This window comes from Aquarana catesbeiana, linkage group LG01, assembly GCF_042186555.1.
Source record: "Aquarana catesbeiana isolate 2022-GZ linkage group LG01, ASM4218655v1, whole genome shotgun sequence".
Classification (NCBI taxonomy): domain Eukaryota; kingdom Metazoa; phylum Chordata; class Amphibia; order Anura; family Ranidae; genus Aquarana; species Aquarana catesbeiana.
Genome location: NC_133324.1, coordinates 606,327,632 through 606,349,071, shown reverse-complemented (window position 1 = coordinate 606,349,071; position 21,440 = coordinate 606,327,632). Strand labels below are relative to the sequence as shown.

General features: G+C 45.4%; 1 protein-coding gene across 1 annotated transcript in view; it reads left to right on the top strand.

Moving 5' to 3' along the window:
* Positions 1 to 10,362: 10,362 nt before the first annotated feature.
* Positions 10,363 to 21,440, top strand: part of LOC141127346 (uncharacterized) — a 182,528-nt gene continuing 171,450 nt past the window's right edge. The window contains exon 1 of the mRNA XM_073613687.1: positions 10,363 to 11,022. Coding sequence (XP_073469788.1) covers positions 10,968 to 11,022 — 55 coding nt within the window. The 5' untranslated portion in view covers positions 10,363 to 10,967. The remainder of the gene's footprint in view (positions 11,023 to 21,440) is intronic.

Below are 21,440 nucleotides of genomic sequence, written 5' to 3'. Positions count from 1 at the left end.
GGAGAGGAGGTGAGCACTGCGGGGGGGACAGAGGACTGGAGGGAGGCAGCGGTCCACTGTCACTGAAATCGGCCCACTGAGCCATCGGCCCACCGGGAAACTCCCTGTAGTCCCAATGGCCAGTACATGCCTGGCAGCGAGGCAGCCCCATATAAGGGATATCCAGGATGGAAGCAGCCGTTCTAATCAACACGGCGTCTTCCGGCCCCATAGCAGGCAGCCGCGCATGCGCCGAGCGACGTCACAGACCGGACTAACGGCGCACGCGCGAAAGAAATCATTACGCGCATGCGTCAGGTTAGGGCCCGAAGAGACGGGGTCCGGGCGACACGCTGACTGCAGAGGCGGGGAAAGAGGGAACCATAACGGGTCCCCAAACCCCCGTCTATCACCGCACATCCGGCCAGAAGATCGGACCGCATGTGCGGCGCTGTGCGACGGGTACCACTGACAGTGATGGCCAACCTAGAACCAAATGAGACCAGGAAAAACCAAGGGCGCTAGGCCATGCGTCACCACAAGGGGGAGATATAATCAAAAGATAACCAAACATTTCAAGATTATACATACAATGATCTAAACATAATTGTAAATAAGACAGCCAAAAAAATATATGGCAGACAGACATGCTGCCAGGGTAATATCAATACAAAAAAAAGGGAGGGAGGGGAGGAAAGGGGGCACTTTAGAATATAAGCACATTGATCTGGAATACAAAACAGTGAGTGAGATATTTAATTTATATGCATGTTGACAAACACATTATTTGACGTCTGGATGTTTTTTGCCTGCAAGTGGCGAAACCAGACTATGGTCAAGTAAGGGGGGGGGGGGGAGAGAAGGGGGGGTATTTTTGAAACTGGGTTTATTAGGGGGGCTTTACTGGGTTCAAAGAAACGGTTTATATGAGAGAGACTCATTCAAGCCAGGTGCTTTGATAGCATTTAAACGTTCTATCCAGAGCGATTCTTTTTGTAAAATAAACTTAGCCCATTCGCCCCCTCTAGGATTTTTGGGGATGACGGCCAAGACAGTAAACGAAATACTAGATGTATCAAACCGGTGGTAAAGGTCAAGGTGTCTGCTCACAGGTGTGAGCATCTTTCCATTTCCGGAATAATAGACATGATCATTGATTCTTTGTCTGCCCGTCTTCCCCACATAAAAAGCCCCGCAGGTACAGGTCATCAAGTAGACCACCCCTTGTGTCTGGCATGTTGCTGAAAATTTTGGATAGAAGGTTTCGCCATTTGGGAGCAGAATTGGAAATTCGGGGGATATCCAAGGGCAAAAAGAACAATTGCCACAGGGTAAGGTACCCCTGGGTTCTAAAGGAGAGACTGGGTTGGAGGTCTTGTATTGGCTAGATACAAGGCGATCCTTGAGAGACGCCGTACGTCTGTAAACTATTCCTGGATGTGGATTAACATATTTTTTCAGGATAGGATCTTCTATTAGAAAATGCCAATGCTTTTTAAGAATATTATGAATGTCATGGTAATGGGCGGAAAAACGAGTGATTAGTTTGACAGTAGAATTTTGTGGTCGGACTTTTTGGGTATAGAGTAACTCATTGCGTTGTCTGTTTTTGGCTTTGTTAAAGGCCTTTTGTAAGAGTGATCGGCTGTAACCTCTGGCTAGCAGGCGAGATCTAAGCAGATTCGCCTGATGTTGGAAATCTGTCATATGAGTACAGTTACGCCGGAGGCGATTGTATTGCGCATACGGTATGCATAATACGGTGTATAAAGATGTCCGCTTGCCGACAAACACTAGGCTTACTGTGGACGAGTGCGGGAGTACCAAGATGGCCGCGACGCAACGTCCCTTTAGTCATATTATCAGAAGGGGAGTGGCTTCAACACCTGCCTGCTCGCTGCCTCGCTCAGCCTCAGTCACATGCCAGCCGCCCGCTCTGGGCCGGCGGCATGATTACTCGCTCACCCGCCGTCTCAGGGCTCACCTGCTCGTATGTTCTCGGGGGGTGCAATTGCCCTGTTGCCCCCCCCGGATCCGCCCCTGGTTCACACTGGTGCAACACTACAGCCGTCCTACTTTGGATCCGACTTTGCCCTGCGACTTGAAGCCAACATATGTTCGACTTTCAATGAACAGGGATCCAACTTGGATGCCAGGCACTGTATTTGGTATGAATCTTGAGGGGGAACCCCACGCCAAATTTTAAATTAAAAACTGGCATGGGTTCCCCCTTCAAGAGTATACCAGGCCCTTCAGTCTGGTATGGATTTGAAAGGGAACCCCCTACGTCGAAAAAATGGTGTGGGGGCTCCCCCCAAAATCCATACCATACCCTTATCCAAGCATGCAGCACGGTCGGTCAGGAAAGGGGGTGGGGACGAGCGAGCACCCCCCCCCTCCTGAACCGTACCAGGCCGCATGCCCTCAACATGGGGGGGGGTGCTTTGGGGCAGGGGGGCGCACTGCGCTCCCCCACCCCAAAGCACCTTGTCCCTATGTTGATGAGGACAAGGGCCTCTTCCCGGGCATGATGGGGCGTTAATGTCATAAGGGGTGGGGTCACCGGATGACATCACCCGCTGACCACGCCCCATGCCTATATAAGTTCTTGCGCACCACGCACACGGTATTACAGCGGAAGAGAGCGTCGCGTCAACATCGGAAGAAGACCGGACAGAAGAAGACGATGGAGAAAACTGGGCCAACGCTAGCAAAAGAGCGGGCAAAAGAGCAGAAGATAGCGGAGGAGCCCGGCAGATGACACCGGAGAGCGGGAGAAGAACTGGAGACCGGGAGAAGAGGCCGGAGAGCAGGAGAAGAGGCCGGAGAGAGCAGAGAAGTCGGAAGAGACCCCCCAATTCGGAAGAGACCCTCGGAGCTGCCTAATAAATTACTTTAAAAACAGGTCTAGTGTGTTTTTTTATTGACACTTTTTTTCCCCCAGGTGAATGGGTAGGGGTACCATGTACCCCATACTCATTCACATAGGGCGGGGGGCCGGGATCTGCGCCCCCCTTATTAAAGGGGGCTCCGGATTCCGATAAGTCCCCCACCCGCAGACTCCGACAACCAATGGCCAGGGTTGTCGGGAAGAGGCCCTTGTCCTCATCAACATGGGAACAAGGTGCTTTGGGGTGGGGGGCTGCACTGCAGCCCCCCTACCCCAAAGCACCCACCCCCCATGTTGAGGGCATGCGGCCTGGTATGGCTCAGGAGGGGGGGCGCTCGCTCGTCCCCACCCCTTTTCCTGACCGGCCGGGCTGCGTGCTCGATTAAGGGTCTGGTATGGATTTTGGGGGGGATCCCCACGCCATTTTTTTCGGCATAGGGGGTTCCCCTTAAAATCCAGACCGAAGGGCCTGATATGCTCTTGGAGGGGGAACCCATGCCGTTTTTTTATTTAAAATTTGGCGTGGAGTTCCCCTCAAGATCATCAGAGCACAAGTTACATGCCAAAGTTGGATCAAGGAAGTCAGCACAGCACAGGGATGGTGGGTACCCCTGCTGTGCTCATTATGAGGGGCTCCCACCATCCCTGTGCTGTGCTAACTTCCTGGGTTTGTACACCTGCTGTGCTCATTATGAGGGGCTCCCACCATCTCTGTGCTGTGCTGACTTCCTGGGGCTGTACCCCTGCTGTGCTCATTATGAGGGGCTTCCACCATCCCTGTGCCGTGCTGACTTCCTGGGTTTGTACCCCTGCTGTGCTCATTATGGGAGCTCCCACCATCCCTGTGCTGTGCTCATTATAAAAGGCTACCACCATCCCTGTGCTGTGCTGACTTCCTCCTGGGGCTGTACGCCTGCTGTGCTCATTATGATGGGCTCCCACCATCCCTGTGCTGTGCTGACTTCCTTCTGGGGCTGTACCCCTGCTGTGCTCATTATGAGGGGCTCCCACCATCCCTGTGCTGTTCTGACTTCCTCATGGGCTGTACCTCTGCTGTGCTCATTATGAGGGGCTCCCACCATCCCTGTGCTGTGCTGACTTCCTCGGGTCAGTCAGCACAGCACAGGGATGGTGGGAGCCCCTCATAATGAGCACAGCAGGGTACAAACCCAGGAAGTCAGCACAGCACAGGGATGGTGGGCGCCCCTCATAATGAGCACAGCAGGGGTACAAACCCAGAAAGGCAGCACAGCACACGGATGGTGGGAGCCCCCTCATAATGAGCACAGCAGGGGTACAAACCCAGGAAGTCAGCACAGCACAGGGATGGTGGGCGCCCCTCATAATGAGCACAGCAGGGGTATAAACCCAGAAAGGCAGCACAGCACACGGATGGTGGGAGCCCCCTCATAATGAGCACAGCAGGGGTACAAACCCAGGAAGTCAGCACAGCACAGTGATGGTGGGCGCCCCTCATAATGAGCACAGCAGGGGTATAAACCCAGAAAGGCAGCACAGCACACAAATGGTGGGAGCCCCCTCATAATGAGCACAGCAGGGGTACAAACCCAGGAAGTCAGCATAGCACAGGGATGGTGGGAGCCCCCTCATAATGAGCACAGCAGGGGTACAAACCCAGGAAGTCAGCACAGCACAGGAATGGTGGGAGCCCCTCATAATGAGCACAGCAGGGGTACAAACCCAGGAAGTCAGCACAGCACAGGAATGGTGGGAGCCCCTCATAATGAGCACAGCAGGGGTACAGCCCCAGGAAGTCAGCACAGCACAGGGATGGTGGGAGCCCCCTCATAATGAGCACAGCAGGGGTACAAACCCAGGAAGTCAGCACAGCACAGGGATGGTGGGTGCCCCTCATAATGAGCACAGCAGGGGTACAGCCCCAGGAAGAAGTCAGCAAAGCACAGGGATGGTGGGAGCCCCTCATAATGAGCACAGCAGGGATACAGCCCCAGGAGAAAGTCAGCACAGGGATGGTGGGAGCCCCTCATAATGAGTCCGACGACTGCCATATTGAGAAAGGTTTTTTCTGCTTTTTAAATTCATCATAATGAACGTTCGTAATTGTTACGAAAAGTTAACGAACTTAATGAAAATTCGTATTTCGTACAAATCCAAATTGTATTTCGGACACAAGTTACGAAATACGAATTAAAGGCTAATACAAAACGGAACGAAACTAATTTATTGATGCGCACATGTTTAATAGAGACAGGTGTGTGCCTTTCCAAATCATGTCCAATCAACTGAATTTACCACAATTCTCCAATCAAGTTGTAGAAACATCTCAAGGATGATCAGTGGAAATGATGCACCTGAGCTAACTTTTGAGTGTCATGGTAAAGGATGTGAATATTTATGTTTGTGGGATTTTTTTATTTTTAATAAATTAGTAAAGATTTCAAACAAACTTCTTTCACATTGTCATTATGGCATTTTGTTTGTAGAATTTTGAGGAAAATAATGAATTTAATCCATTTTGGAATAAAGCTGTAACATAACAAAATGTGGAAAAAGTGAAACGCTGTGAATACTTTCCGGATGCACTGTACATTAGAAGAAAGCTTCTACAGTATCTCACAAAAGTGAGTTCACCCCTTACATTTTTGTAAATATTTTATTATATATTTTTATGTGACAACACTGAAGAAATTATACTTTGCTACAATGTAAAGTAGTGAGTGTACAGCTTCTATATCAGTATAAATTTGCTGTCCTCTCAAAATAACTCAACACGCAGCCATTAATGTCTAAACCGCTGGCAACAAAAGTGAGTACACCCCTAAGTGAAAATGTCCAAATTGGGCCCAATTAGCCATTTTCCCTCCGCGGTGTCATGCGATTTGTTAGTATTACAAGGTCTCAGGTGTGAATGGGGAGCAGGTGTGTTAAATTTGGTGTTATCGCTCTCACTTTCTCATACTGGTCACTGGAAGTTTAACATGGCACCTCATGGCAAAGAACTCTCTGAGGATCTAATAAAAAGAATTGTTGCTCTACATAAAGATGGCCTAGACTATAAGAAGATTGTCAAGACCCTGAAACTGAGCTGCAGCATGGTGGCCAAGACCATACAGGGGTTTAACAGGACAGGTTCCACTCAGAACAGGCCTCTCCATGGTCGATCAAAGAAGTTCAGTGCACGTGCTCAGCGTCATATCCAGAGGTTTTCTTTGGGAAATAGACATATGAGTGCTGCCAGCATTAATGCAGAGGTTGAAGGGGTGGGGGGGTCAGCCTATCAATGCTCAGACCATACACCGCACACTTCATCAAATTGGTCTGCATGGGTGTCGTCCCAGAAGGAAGCCTCTTCTAAAGATGATGCACAAGAAAGCCCACAAACAGTTTGCTGAAGACAAGCAGAATAAGGACATGCATTACTGGAACCATGTCCTGTGGTCTGATGAGATCAAGATAAGCTTATTTGGTCCAGATGGTGTCAAGCGTGTGTGGCTTCAACCAGGAGAAGAGTACAAAGACAAGTGTGTCTTGCCTACAGTCAAGCATTGGTGGGAGTGTCATTGTCTGGGGCTGCATGAGTGCTGCCAGCACTGGGGAGCTACAGTTCATTAAGGGAGCCATGAATGGCAACATGTACTGTGACATACTGAAGCAGAGCATGATTCTCTCCCTTTGGAGACTGGGCCGCAGGGCAGTATTCCAACATGATATCGACCCCAAACACACCTCCAAGACGACCACTGCCTTGCTAAAGAAGCTGAGGGTAAAGGTGATGGACTGGCCAAGCATGTCTCCAGACCTAAACCCTATTGAGCATCTGTGGGGCATCCTCAAATGGAAGGTGGAGGAGCGCAAGGTCTCTAACATCCACCAGCTCCGTGATGTTGCCATGGAGGAGTGGAAGAGGACTCCAGTGGCAACCTGTGAAGCTCTTGTGAACTCCATGCTCAAGAGGGTTAAGGCAGTGCTAGAAAATAATGGTGGCCACACAAAATATTGACACTTTGGGCCCTTCTTGGACATTTTCATTTACGGGTGTACTCACTTTTGTTACCAGCGGTTTAGACATTAATGGCTGTGTGTTGAGTTATTTTGAGAGGACAGCAAGTTGACAGTGTTATAAAAGCTGTACACTCACTACTTTACATTGTAGCAAAGTGGCATTTCTTTAGCCCCGGTTCACACTGGGACGATTTGTCAGGTGACCTAGTCGCCTGACAAGTAGCGTCCCGTTCTGTGCAATGGAATCGACGCAAGTCGCTCCGACTTAGAAAAAGGTTCCTGTACGACTTTCGGGGCGACTTGCATTGACTTCTATACAGAAGTCGTCTTGCAAGTCGCCGCTGAGTTGTGTCCTGGGTCGCCTGAGGCAGTCGCACAGTAAGTCGTGCTCCCTAAGTGTTGTCACATGAAAAGATATAATAAAATATTTACAAAAATGTAAGGAGGTGTACTCACTTTTGTGAAATACTGTATATATTATGAGACGTGAGATTCTGACTGAAAAGGTTAACTTAGCCTTTAAACATATGCTTCAGGCCCACTCTATCATCTACTAGCACAGTCTAATTTGAACCTCACTTGCTGGAATGCTGTGCCTTACCAAGAAGGCATTCATCAAAGTTGGGGTTCATATACCCTACATTAATAGTTGGCCTTTGCTCTTTGCAACCTCTTACATGTGAGAAGGTGCAATCTATTTATTCTACTGCAAATGGCACTCATCCACAACCTAGTTCCTCTATGGTTTCCTCTGTCACAGAGAGGCCGCTTCTAATTGGATGCTGCACCCCATGTGACTTTGGTGGCTGTCTTGGGTCAGGCAAAGTCTATTTAAGACCCTGGCTCCTGGGCATTTTGCAACTGGCAGTGTAGGGACAGGCCAACCGCCTGTCAGGGACAGTGCTTGGGTTTGGACTGGCCAGGACGCATTCTGTTCCTCGAGACAGATGCTATCATCTTCCTGCCGCCTTAACCTCCGCAACATCTCCAGAATTCGACCCTTCCTGACTAATGACACCACAAAGCAACTTATTCACTCCTTGATTATTTCCCGCCTCGACTACTGCAACTCTCTCCTTAATGGCCTACCCTTAAGCAGGCTATCCCCCCTTCAGTCTATTATGAATGCTGCTGCTAGACTAATACACCTCACTAATCGATCTGTGACTGCTGCTCCTCTCTGCCAATCCCTTCACTGGCTTCCCCTACCCCACCGTGTAAAATTCAAAATGCTAACCATAACATACAAGGCCATTCACAACATCGCCCCCATCTACATTACCAACCTCATCTGCAGATATCGCCCAAATCGCCCCCTCCGCTCCTCCCAGGACCTCCTGCTCTCTAGCTCCCTTGTTACCTCCTCCCATGCTCGCCTTCAGGACTTCTCCAGAGCCTCTCCCATCCTCTGGAATTCCCTACCCCAGTATATCCGATCAGCCCCTACCCTGTCCACCTTTAGGAGATCCCTGAAAACTCATTTATTCAGGGAAGCTTATCCCACACCCACATAACTGTCCCTGAGCCACCCCCATCAAATCATTCTTTGCAGCTATTACCTTTTGTACCACCACCCCTCCCTTTAGAATGTAAGTTCTATGAGCAGGGCCCTCCTGTACCTTTTGTATTGAACTGTACTGTAATTGTGTTGTCCCCCTTATACATTGTAAAGCGCTGCGTAAACTGTTGGCGCTATATAAATCTCGTATAATAATAATAATCTTCCCTGAGACTACCATCGTCTGTCACATTGCTATTACAACTTGTGAGTGCTCTCGGTCAGGTTGTTTCCCTTCCTGGCCTGTTATGTATTGCTGAACTTCTGTTACAATACATTCCTGTTTTTGTGCCTAAACTCTGAGTGTTTTCAGCCCACCGCACCACGCTGCACCTACCACATGCAAGGTGAATATAAGGCAACATTTTCTATACACTTGCAGGCTGAATCAGTAGACTATGTAATGTGTAGTGCATGTTGATGACCTGTTCCTGATGTCAAGTTATCTCTGCATATCCTTCAAGACCCATTACATTTGTGCACTGCATTAATACACGTGTGTCAATGTATGTTTTGCCACACTCATTTGATGAACCATATAGTGAACTTGGTGTAGAATTATTCACTTTAAGATCATCACAGAGAGCAGGGAAGCACTCTTCACATCTGGAGGGAAAAGTGGTCTAACCTCCACATACGGAAAGTTTTATTTACAATAAGAGCTGTGAAAACTTGGAATAGGCTCCCTCGAGAACTAGTTCTAGCCAGCTCAGTAGATTGTTTTAGGATATGGCTGGATGCATTACTAAATACACAAAATATAACTGCATATTAACATTTATAGGTAATAACACCAGGGATAGTTGATCCAAGGAACATTCGATTAACCTTCGGGGAATCAAGGATTTAGGGTGGCACAGTGGTGTAGTGTGTAGTGGGTAGCACTCTCGCCTAGCAGTAAAAAGGGTCACTGGTTCGAATCCCAAACACAACACAACACAACACAACACTACCTACCTGGAGTTTGCATGTTCTCCCTGTGCCTGCATGGGGTACAGCAGTTTCCTCCCACACTCCAAAGACCTGCTGGTAGGTTAATTGGCTTCTATTCAAAATCGGCCCTTGTATATGAATGTAAGTTGAGGGTAGGGAGTGATGTGAGTGTGCGATGTATGTGTGGAGCGCTGCATAAATTGACGGCGCTATATGGGTACCTTAAATGAATAATGATATAATAGATGAGCATCTTAATGAGACACAATGTACAGGGATAGGGTCAATTGTAGACACCCACTCAGGATGGTCTGGTGTCTTTATTCAACCTTACTTACTGACTATGTAAGGAGGAGTTTATTTTTCTAAAACTGGAGCAAATCGGACTATACTTTATACAGGTTTTTTTGCCTTCCTCTGGATCAACTGATGGTATAGAATTCTGTATACAGTTTTCTAACTAACTATGTAACATTAGCATGCATACAATTAAAGTGGTTGTAAAGGATCCAGATTTTTTACCTTCATGAATTCTATCCAGGGACTCAACCTCCTCATTGGCTGAGACAGCAGCGGGAGACATTGGCTCCTGCTGCTTTTATTCACAGCCAGTGAGCCAATGAGAAGAGAGGGAGCGGGGCTAAGTGGTAGCTTTGTGTGTGAATGGACACGCTGAGCAGTTGCTTGGGAGCGAGCCTACTCCAGTGCCCCTGTTGTAAGCTACTTGCTCCGGGGGCACTCAGCAGGAGAGAGGGGCCAGGAGAATCTGGCCTACTCTAAGAAAAACCTCTGCACAGAGCAGGTAAGTATGACATGTTTGTTATTTTTTTTAAAAATATTGCTTTAATATCAATTTAAGGCAGCCTATTAAAACCAGTTGATTTCCAACATATCAACTATTGAACATGTTGCAATTCTTTTGCTGCAGCACACCACAATGGACTATGATGTGTTACTATGCATTGCAGCATGTTAAAACAAAATAAATGTAAAGCCCTGCGCAAACTGTTGGTGCTATCTAAATCTTGTATAATAATATAATATAATAATAAATGGCACTTGCATTAATGCATATACTGTGATTTGCAGTAATACACATGTTGCCTTATGTGTTCCCCCAACACATAGATATAAATTAGACTTAAACCGATACAGAAAGTTTCTTTGTTTTACAACAATAATCTGATAGTGGCATGGTTAGCACAAGTTGTCTTTTTAAAAGAACATTTCAAATTAAATGAGCTGTGCATGAAAATGATAGCACTTTTATAACAGAGGTATCTCTGATGGTAGAGTGCAGTGATTCACATAAAAGTGTAATGGTTTCATACATTCCAGGGATCTAAGTCAGCAAACTCTCTTCTTTAGATATTGGTTTTCGCCAATGTTAAAATGAGTCAGTCAGTGACCTTTCTTCAAACTATTCTGCTTTACATTGGACCTCTCAATACAATACATCAAATCGCATACTGTACTTGCTTCAGGCAAAGGAGTGTCGCTTAGCTTAGTAAAAAAAAAAAATACAAATAAAAAAAAAAACAGGTGCTTCAGCACCTGAAACATTTATTGTCATTTCACACAGAGGGAGCAAGAGGACCACAGTTACTATACTTTTATACTAAGATGGATTGGAAATGTCATATGTGTCTGAAACTGGATTTAATTGTGATAATTCTAGGTAAGAACATGAGATTATCTATCTATCTATCTATCTATCTATCTATCTATCTATCTATCTATCTATCTATCTATCTATCTATCTATCTATCTATCTATCTATCTATCTATCTATCTTTGTTTTATATATTTGATATGATTTGATATGATTGATATGATATGATTGATGATAGCTATATTTATCAGCATAAGGATTTTTTATTACCAATAATACTACTCAAGTAAAAGGTTTGTACACTTTGCTTTGAATATATGAGATATTTTAGGCTTTATTGCCCTATGCATATATTTATAGTTATTGTTTCTTTTGTATAATAAATAAATCATTTAGTTACCTTATTAAGAAATCTTTGTGAGAACTTTGAAGTTGCATTTGTTGCTATCACTGTATAAAATAAATCCCTACCTAAATACACCTTTGCACTTACCTTAAACTGTGGTCAAGCTACAGACCCAAGCCTTCTCCTATTCTGTTTACTTCCTTCTTGCGTCCTTCCTCGGGGGGTCTGCATCAGTGCATGCATGACATGGACACTTTCTATCAGATGTCCAGCGATGGGGTCCTCTCTGGATCCAGAACAGGATGACTTAATTACAGGGGAGAATTAGGAGATCAGTGATCTCGGACTCCATTTGCACCCCTGGATTCATTGTTCCTTGTAACCAGATGTGACGCTGGCGAGGGAGCTAGAGGGGGACTTAGGTGAGTATATGTGGCTTCACAAGGTAAGGGGAAAAATGCCTAGTAGTACTGGTCAGAGAGATGGTATGAGAAAAAATAGTTTTAGCATGGAATGGGGCTTTAGCAATCTTAGGATTTAGGTTTCTTTTTCTTTTGATGCCATCACTAGATTTTCTTTACCCTTATAACACATGATAGTTTTTTTCACACTACATGCATGGCAAAATGCTTTGATTAGAGAAAAAAATATTGTTTTTAGTACGACCCCTTCATACTAGTTTGCTGCATAGTTGTACTCACCAAATAAGTCTCACCAGGTGCATAGTTGGGGAACTCATTAAAAACAAACTCTTTTGTTCTTTTTTAGTGTTTTTGGTTTGTTTTTGGTTTTTAGGCTTTTTTTTAGGTTTGTTTGATTTTTTTGTTTGTTTGTACAAAACACCTATTAAGAATATCACAGATAGGGTGTTGAGAGCTAAAATGAGTTTCTGAGACACACAGTTATACATTTAGAGAATGTTGTTCATTACTGCACTTGTACTAGCATTAAATGGAATCCTGTAACTAGAAATAGAAACACAAACAGTTATAAACTGGAAACATCCCCTGGCTTATGGCCTGTTCACACTGTCACACTCTCATCCCCCACAGTGTGAAACCTGACCACTGCTATACCACTGCAAAGCAAAACAAAAAACAAAAAAATCTGACACTTTTCTAAAAAAAAGTGTGGCTTGTACACACTATAAGAAAATTGGGCGAACATTTTCACCCGAGGAACGATCGTACGATTTTCTGATGCACACAACCTTCCGGATGAAAAACATTTTTTTCCAAAAATTTAAAAATTGTTCACGAACAGGAACCAAACTAACGATTTTTGTTTAATATGTACCATTTTCGTACGAGAAAAATCGGAAATGAAAGACTGCACATTATGATAAGAAACAATAAACAACAAAAAAAAAGCCTTTGTCATACAAGAATTTTCATACATTATTTCCTTGCTCACTTCCGACTTGCTGTGACACAACAACAAAAATCGGATGATCGTTTGCCCAAATTGTTTATAGTGTTTACCCCACTGCTGTGGGATTTACAAATGGACTTTGCTTTTCACTTGCTTTAGATCTTTGACTTTGGCCATATGACAATGTCCTCACCCTTTCCCACAGCATTGTCTGCATTATGCAGGTGTCCAGATAGCTCTGCAGGCTTCACATCAAGCTCTGTATTTTATGAGTTTAACGCAAAATGCAGTCTTAGTGTGGAACAAGCACTGTATTGTCCTGCAGTAAGAGGTACCCGCTCTCCATTATAAAGCGCCTCCTTTATAACTCTCTTCTATAGCAATACACACTTGATTGCTAGACACAAAAAGATTCTCACCGCACTGGTATAGATCCACACCAGGTGTAAACTTAGTTGTCTCCGAGAATGAAGAGCCCCAGGTGCTGGCTAATGCTGAGTCATGTTGAAAGTAGATGAGAAAATCCGGACAGCCGCACTCCAGGAAGATATAATTCAAAAACCATTTGTTGTAAATTTAGGAGCATATAGCATAAAGGACACTGTGGCAGAGGGTACAGGCAATCAGCTAACGCGTTTCGCACTTATGCTAAGTGCTTACTCATAGCTTACTCATACTCATTGATTGCTAGACAGTCGGGAAAATTTAACAAAGCACTACCGACACATTCTGGTGCTATGGATCTTTGAAATGGCCTACGCCAAATTAAAAAATGCTGACTGTCCATTTCAGTAACTTTACCGATACATGCGGAAGATTCAGATAGTTCCTAAATGTGCCAAGTGTTTACAAAGTGAATGCATCAAATTAACAAATTATTACTTCCAATCAGTGGCGTATCATACATTGTGCAAGTGTGTGTGGGACGCGAGAGAAGGGGGTCCATTGTGCCCTGACAGACACTGCACACAGGGAGTATCCAACAGATTTCCTGGCATCACGGCCATTGAGTCCCCCCTTCTCTCCCCGGCAGCACAATCCTTTATGGCTCCCTTGCAGCTGCCAGCTTCTCCTCCTCTCCCCTCCCCCTGGCTTCGGGATTGTACTGCAGGTCCGTGTGTCCCCCAGAGAAATCCCCCTAGGTTAGTTTGATTTGGGGGGATTGTACTGGGAACAGACTGGCCTTGGGGGATTATACTGGGGGGCAGAGTGATGTGGGGGGATTAAAATGGGGGATTATACTGGAGGATGAATTGACCTGTGGGAGATTATACTGGGGAACAAATTGACCTTGTGGGAGGATTATACTGAGGGACAGACTGATCTTGGGGGATTATATTGCGAGACAGATTGATCTGGAGGAGGGCAAGGATTATACCAGGGGGCAGACTGACCTGGGGGTGAATATACTGAGGGACGCACTGACCTGGGGGGGATTATACTGGGGGACAGACTGACCTTGGTGGATTATATTACGGGACAGATTGATCTGGAGGAGGGGAAGAATTATACCAGTTGGCAGACTTATACTGGGGACAACTTGACCTTGTTTTATTTAACCACATCCCTTAAGTTCCTTCCACCATTTACACAATTTGGCCACACCCATTGTGTGTCCAAAGGTGCCCTAGGTTTTTACAATCCTAGAAACACCCCTGGCACAAAGAAAACCGTGCCCAGTCTTTCCTGTGGTTATATCATTGAGATTGTCAGATTGTATGGTTGTCTGCACATACAGCCTCAGGATTAAGTGGCACGTATCAATGTCTTTGTTATCCAGACAACAAACGATAATACTGACGTAAATTACATTATGACATTAAGGAAAGGTTGATTATGAGCACTCCTTATATGACATCTAAACCCAAATACAAATATGTAATATACTGAAATTTACCTTAGATGCAGTGGCTGAATTAAGTTGGCCATACACTACTATTTTTTTGTCTTTCAGGCTGTAGGCTCAATGAAAAAAATCTAACAGATTCCTCTATCCACACTCTGCAAGGCAGATGGATGAATCTCATGCTGTCTCTATTTTATCCTGATACCTGGCATCAGTGGTTGTTAGAGCACCCAAACACTAGCTACATTTTTAATCAAAGTACGTCAGGTGGGAGGGGACCAACATTGCCATCCACTTAATGAATTTCTGCTGGTTCATCGGAAACCATCTAAAAATTGGACAGTGTATGACCAGTTTTAGTTACCTTTTTCATTTGTTTTTTACCTTCTCACTTTGTAATCCAGCAAATAACACTCTTCATGCCCCTCAAAGTCTACACTCCCTTCTCCATGGTATATGTGTGTAGCGCTGACCCCCGAAGGAGATGCTGATATTTGATTGGGCCTGTGCTCTGCTTTGTCACCCCCAATGACTTGACTCAATCCCCTTGACACAGCTGTGGTGCAGTGTTAGTGTGACGCTAATAGTAAAGGGTAACCCCACAATGTACAATATAACAACAGTATAACTTTGTTATTACCTGGGTATCCGATGTTCCACCTGCTAGAAAAGGAACAACACTCCACACAAGTTGTACTCAACCAGAAACGTAATTTTACTGGAATTGGTATAAAAGTAGTATTACAATATTTGGTCTGTCCCACAAACATAGTGCAACAGCCCAATAAGTACACACAATAATTGGTACACATAAAGTTATATTAAATGGTCTCTGGAAGTGCGTCTCCAAGTGGGACTAATGCCAGAATGAAAAATGCCTTAATTCTGGGCACCTTCCCACTTCCAGTGAGCCCTTGTAACCACACGAAGACAACGTTAGTAAATAAAACACTTATGCAATCCCCAGGGAGCTCCCCCTGCTTTAGAGTGTAAACTCTCTATTAACCAGAAATAGGATGCGAGGCCTTGCAATGAAAGAGGCAGTCTTTTCTTTGTCTTCTGTCTTCTGCTAGCTATTTACGAATTATAAATTGTAATACAACGGTTAAATAAACCGGGTTTAGATAAAGTGGATGTTGAAAATTATCCTTGTAGTGTAGTAACCTGCAACTGTCCCCGATGTAATTAACTTCATGTAACACAGTGCTAGAAGTATAGGAAAGGGTAGGCTTGAGGCCTGTTTGAAATCAGTCTTTAGTTCCTTATGATCCCTTGTGTGGAACTACAGGTCCCAGCACACTGTGTTGCAGATTCAGGTGTGTAAAAGTGCATTAGGAAAACTTTGGGCAACAGCCTTCTCACCCAACCAGGTCTGTGTAGTAGGACAGCTCCGCTCCGATGCACTTGGTCTTGCTTCCCGCCGGCCAGCGCCGTTACACCACTCTGCTCCACAAAATGGACCGGGACCCTCTGCTGGCTCCTAACTCTGTCACAGCATCTCTACAGCTCACTGGTGCACAGCAGAGTCGCTGATTGTGCCACTCCGCAATAGGTGTAGGCCGCGCTCTCTGGAACACCTCCGCACAGGTCCTCACAGGCAGGCCACGCATCCAGAAGAGAGCCAAGATGGCCGCGCGGAGCCTTTTATAGCCTACCCAGCATGCATTTCAGTACTGAGTGTTGCTGGGTAAATCACTCAGCATTCTGGGTAGATAGGTTATTGTGAAAAGTAAATAAACAGTCACTTCCTGTCATATTTTCTCACGTTCTTGAAATAGTAAAATAAAATATAGTCCATTCCACAATTTGTCCACTAGATGGTGCCAAATACTAAATTATAATACTGTTCATAGATTAACATTGTATTACATTAACAAGCAAAAATGCTGGCGCTACATGTGGAAGAAGATCTGGCTGTCACACAGGCTGGACTTCAAATATGTCTGCCCTTGTACATTTCCAGTACATAGTAGCTTGATGGGACTAGTAGTTTGTTTAATATATTTTTATTGACATTGTTATCATAGAAATTTATAGGAAGAAGAAAGAAAGAAAAAAAAATACAATTAACAACATGGAAATTTACAGTAGTGCACATAGATGCCTTAAGTATATGTAGTGACAAGTTTATGGCTCTTAATGTAGATTGCCATAGAAAATATTGAGATAGAATTGCAAATATACATTAATAAATTTAATACTGAAACTAGTAGTTTACACAAGAGAGATAACATTCCATATGCTGTATTTTCAGCTCCCGGGAAGTGAAAAACGCTGTATTTGTGGCAAGTCCTAAGCCTAGGTATAAAAAAAAAAAAAGCGCACAACCAAACAATATATATAACTCCCTTAATATAAAAGCGAAGGGTGATAATGATATGTGATAACAGTACACTTCAAAACACAAAAAGTCCAAGACAAGGTGCTCCAATAGTGAATGGTATTGCAGGACACTGAAGAAATCACTTCATGCTTCTATCCAGAAAGTAAAATAAACAACGTCGCTTACCAGATTTGATGGATCTCAAATTATAGAGATCAAACAAGCTCATCACAGGATCACTCAGATCAGGGATATTCCTCCATAGGTTCATCCAATGCAGGGATCCTTGTAATACAGCAAACTCTCCAGCAGTATAGTTGTCCTGTAGCTGCAACGATATCCTTATCCAGGAAATCTCCAGCAGTGAGGTAAATCATATGATAGAAAAAAGAGGCTTCATGCTGCAGTACTCCAGTTAAAAAATTTTTGAAAAACTTCTTAGGAACTGACATCCAAAAAGACAAAAGTACAAGACATCGACTGGGAACGTAGGCTATGCCTTGTATGGGGAAATGCGTCGGATGGAGCACTTGTTCTTGACGTCACCATGTACCAGCTGGCTGGCTTGAGCCGCGGCTGTTTGAATGTACTGTTCACTGTCTTTTTTTGGTTGCACAGGGACTGCGAGTACACGTGGGCAGGGCAGCCATCAGAAATTGTGGGGCCCCTTATATAGCTTTAGGCCTGGCCCCCCCCCCCCGAGCCTGGCCACCAACACTCCCCAGGGTCCCGCCCACTGGCCGTCCCATCAAATCTGCCCACTAGCCATCCCACCAAGTCCTTCAGTGCCTCAGCCTCCCTCAGACCTGTATGCTCTCAGCCCCCTCACACCTGTACGCTCTCAGCCCCCCTCACACCAGTACGCTCTCAGCCCCCCTCACACCAGTACGCTCTCAGCTCCCCTCACACCTGTATGTTCTCAGCCCCCCCTCACACCTGTACTCTCTCAGCCCCCTCACACCTGTATGCTCTCAGCCCCCCCTCACACCTGTACACTCTCAGTTCCCCTCACACCTGTATGTTCTCAGCCCCCCCTCACACCTGTACTCTCTCAGCCCCCTCACACCTGTACACTCTCAGTCCCCCTCACACCTGTACGCTCTCAGTCCCCCTCACACCTGTACGCTCCCAGCACTACTCACATGTGTATATATGACATGCACGTACACACACACAGGCATGTATACACACACAAGACATGTACACATACAGAGACATGTACACACATATACACACACACTCACAGGCATGTACACACACAGGCATGTACACACACAAGTTATGTACACACATACAGACATGTACACACACAGAGACGTACACACAGAGACGTACACACACAGGCATGTACACACAGAGACATGCACACACTTACAGGCATGTACACACTCACAAGAATGTACACACACAAGGCATGTACACACTCACAGGCATGTACACACACAGGCATGTACACACATACAGACATGTACACACACACACACAGACATGTACACACAGAGAAATGTACACACACAGGCATGTACACAGTCACACAAAGCCCCCCCCCCCGACACAACAGCCCTTACTTACAGTCAGGCCCATAAATATTGGGACATTGACACAATTCTAATCTTTTTTACTCTATACACCACCACAATGGATTTGAAATGAAACAAACAAGATGTGCTTTAACTGCAGACTTTCAGCTTTAATTTGAGGGTATTTACATCCAAATTAGGTGAACGGTGTAGGAATTACAACAGTTTGTATATGTGCCTCCTGCTTTTTAAGGGACCAAAAGTAATGCGACAGGATTAACAATCATCCATCAAACTTTCACTTTTTAATACTTGGTTGAAAATCCTTTGCAGTCAATTACAGCCTGAAGTCTGGAACGCATAGACATCACCAGACGCTGGGTTTCATCCCTGGTGATGCTCTGCCAGGCCTCTACTGCAACTGTCTTCAGTTCTTGCTTGTTCTTGGGGCATTTTCCCTTCAGTTTTGTCTTCAGTAAATGAAATGCATGCTCAATCGGATTCAGGTCAGGTGAATGACTTGGCCATTGCATAACATTCCACTTCTTTCCCTTGAAAAAGTCATCTTGTTCGTTCGTTCAAAGCACATCTTGTTCATTTCATTTCAAATCCATTGTGGTGGTGTATAGAGCCAAAAAGATTAGAATTGTGTCGATGTCCCAATATTTATGGACCTGACTGTATAAGGTGGCCCTAGTCCCAGCTCTTGTTTCCACATGCAGAGTGGTGCACATGCGGGAAATGGCCAGAGGTGGCAGCAAAGAGCCTGATGTCAGCTCATGACAGAGCAGCAGCCTTCTGACTCACATATATACAGGAGCATCCACAGATCTCCTCTTCACCCGCCCCTGCCTTCTCACATCCCTACCAGTCGGCTGGGCCCATCCAGACGCTGGGGCCCCTTACAAGTGTATGGGCTTTACCCCCCTAATGGCGGCCCTGCACGTGGGCTGCGAGTGGACGTGGACTGCGGGTGCACGTGGGCTGCGAGTGGGCTGTGAGTGCACGTGAGCTGTGAGCACCTGTGTATTGTATTGTTGAGTACAGGTGCTAGTTGTTAGTTAATTTGGACAGGGTATAATCCCCAATCCTCATTAAATTAGTAGGTATGGTGCCTGGTGGGTGTGGAGATGCGACTCGGTGTACATCTTGCAGCATGTATGCATTCTTTGATCATCTGATCAAGGGCAAATACTGTTGTGCAAAATGTAAGCACATTGTTTCCCTGGAAGCCCAGATTCTGAATCTAGGGAAGCAACTATCAGCACTGAGAAGACCCTCCATTCTAAAGGAGAGCCGGGAACGTACACAGCAGGGGCCAACAAAGAGGTGCGGATACTAGAAAAGAGTAGATGGGTGACAGCTAGGAAGGTTAGAGGGGAAAGTGCCAGGGAGGCTGATCCTGGGCTGGAACATCCCAAAAAGTACGCTCCATTGAGTGACATTGGTGAAACCAGTCAGGGACCAGCACTGCTGGAGCTGAGGGACTCCTCTAGCTGCCAGGGGAAGAACTCCTCCAGTGAGAGTGAGGGGGAAGCAAAGGGAAAGGAAAGACAGATTCTGGTGGTAGGGGACTCAATTCTTAGAAGGACAGAGGGGGCAATCTGTGACAAAGACCTAAAGAGCCGAACTGTATGCTGTCCACGGATCTGGTGACAGATTACTGGGAGGGGATGGGTAAGACCCAGCCTTCATGGTGCATGTTGGCACCAATGACAAAGTCAGAGGCAGATGAAGTGTCCTAAAGAACGATTTTAGGGACTTAGGAGTTAAATTGATGAAAAGGACCTCCAAGGTAGTATTTTCAGAAATACTACCGGTACATCGAGCCACACCAGAAAGGCAGAGGGAGATTAGGGAAGTGAACAAGTGGCGGAGGGGCTGGTGTAGTAAGGAGGAGTTTGGGTTCCTGGAGAACTGGGCCGACTTCTCAGTCGGTCACCAATTCTATAGAAGGGACGGACTGCACCTAAATGAGGAGGGTGCAGATCTGCTGGGAGTGAAGATGGCCGAAAAGTTAGAGGGGCTTTTAAACTAGGTGACGAGGGGTCCAGAGGTAGATATAGTCAGAGCGGAACATATTCCAGTGGGTAGTATTGAGGGCATTAGTGGTAAGTTGACTAACGCACATAAACCCGAGGTAAGTATAGTAACAAGTCCTATTTGCAATCTCGGAATACCCAATAAGAGGACAGTATGCGACTGGTCTAAACCACGTGGCATGTTCACCAATGCCAGGTGCCTGGTGGACAAGATGGGAGAACTAGGGATACTGTTGTATGAGGAGGATTTAGATTTTGTGGGAATTTCAGAGACTTGGTTCAACAGCTCTCATGATTGGCAACCATACAAGGGACTATTCCCTTTATCTCAAAGATAGAGAGGGTAAAAAAGGGGGAGGGGTATGCCTGTATATCAAGAATAATGTACAAGTGAATGTGGGAGATGATATCACTAAGGGAGCTAGGGAGGAGGTGGAATCCTTATGGGTAGAGCTCCAAAGGGATGAAACTAAGGGGAAAATAATACTGGGCGTATGCTATAGGCCCCCTAACCTGAGGGAGGAGGGGGAGACAGACCTCCTATCACAATCTGGATTAGCAGCAAGGATGGGAAGTGTCATCATAATGGGGGATTTTAATTATCCAGACATAGACTGGACGGAAGGAACCGCGCATTCGTCTAAGGCTCGCCAGTTCCTAAATGTCTTGCAGGACAATTTCATGGGTCAGATGGTGGATACACCAACTAGAAACAAAGCGTTACTAGACCTACTGATTACCAACAATACAAACCCAATCACGGATGTGGAAATAAGGAGCAATTTAGGAAACAGCGATCACAGGTCAATTAGCTTCAGTATAAATCACACAAATAGGAAACATAAGAGGAATACAAAGACATTGAATTTCAAAAGAGCAAACTTCCCCAAACTAGGAACCTTGCTAGAAGATATAAATTGGGATAAAATCTTAGGAACAAAGAACACAGAGGAGAGATGGGTTTGCTTTAAGAGCTTATTAAATAAGGGCATTAGCCAGTGCATCCCATTGGGAAATAAATTTAAAAGAGCGAACA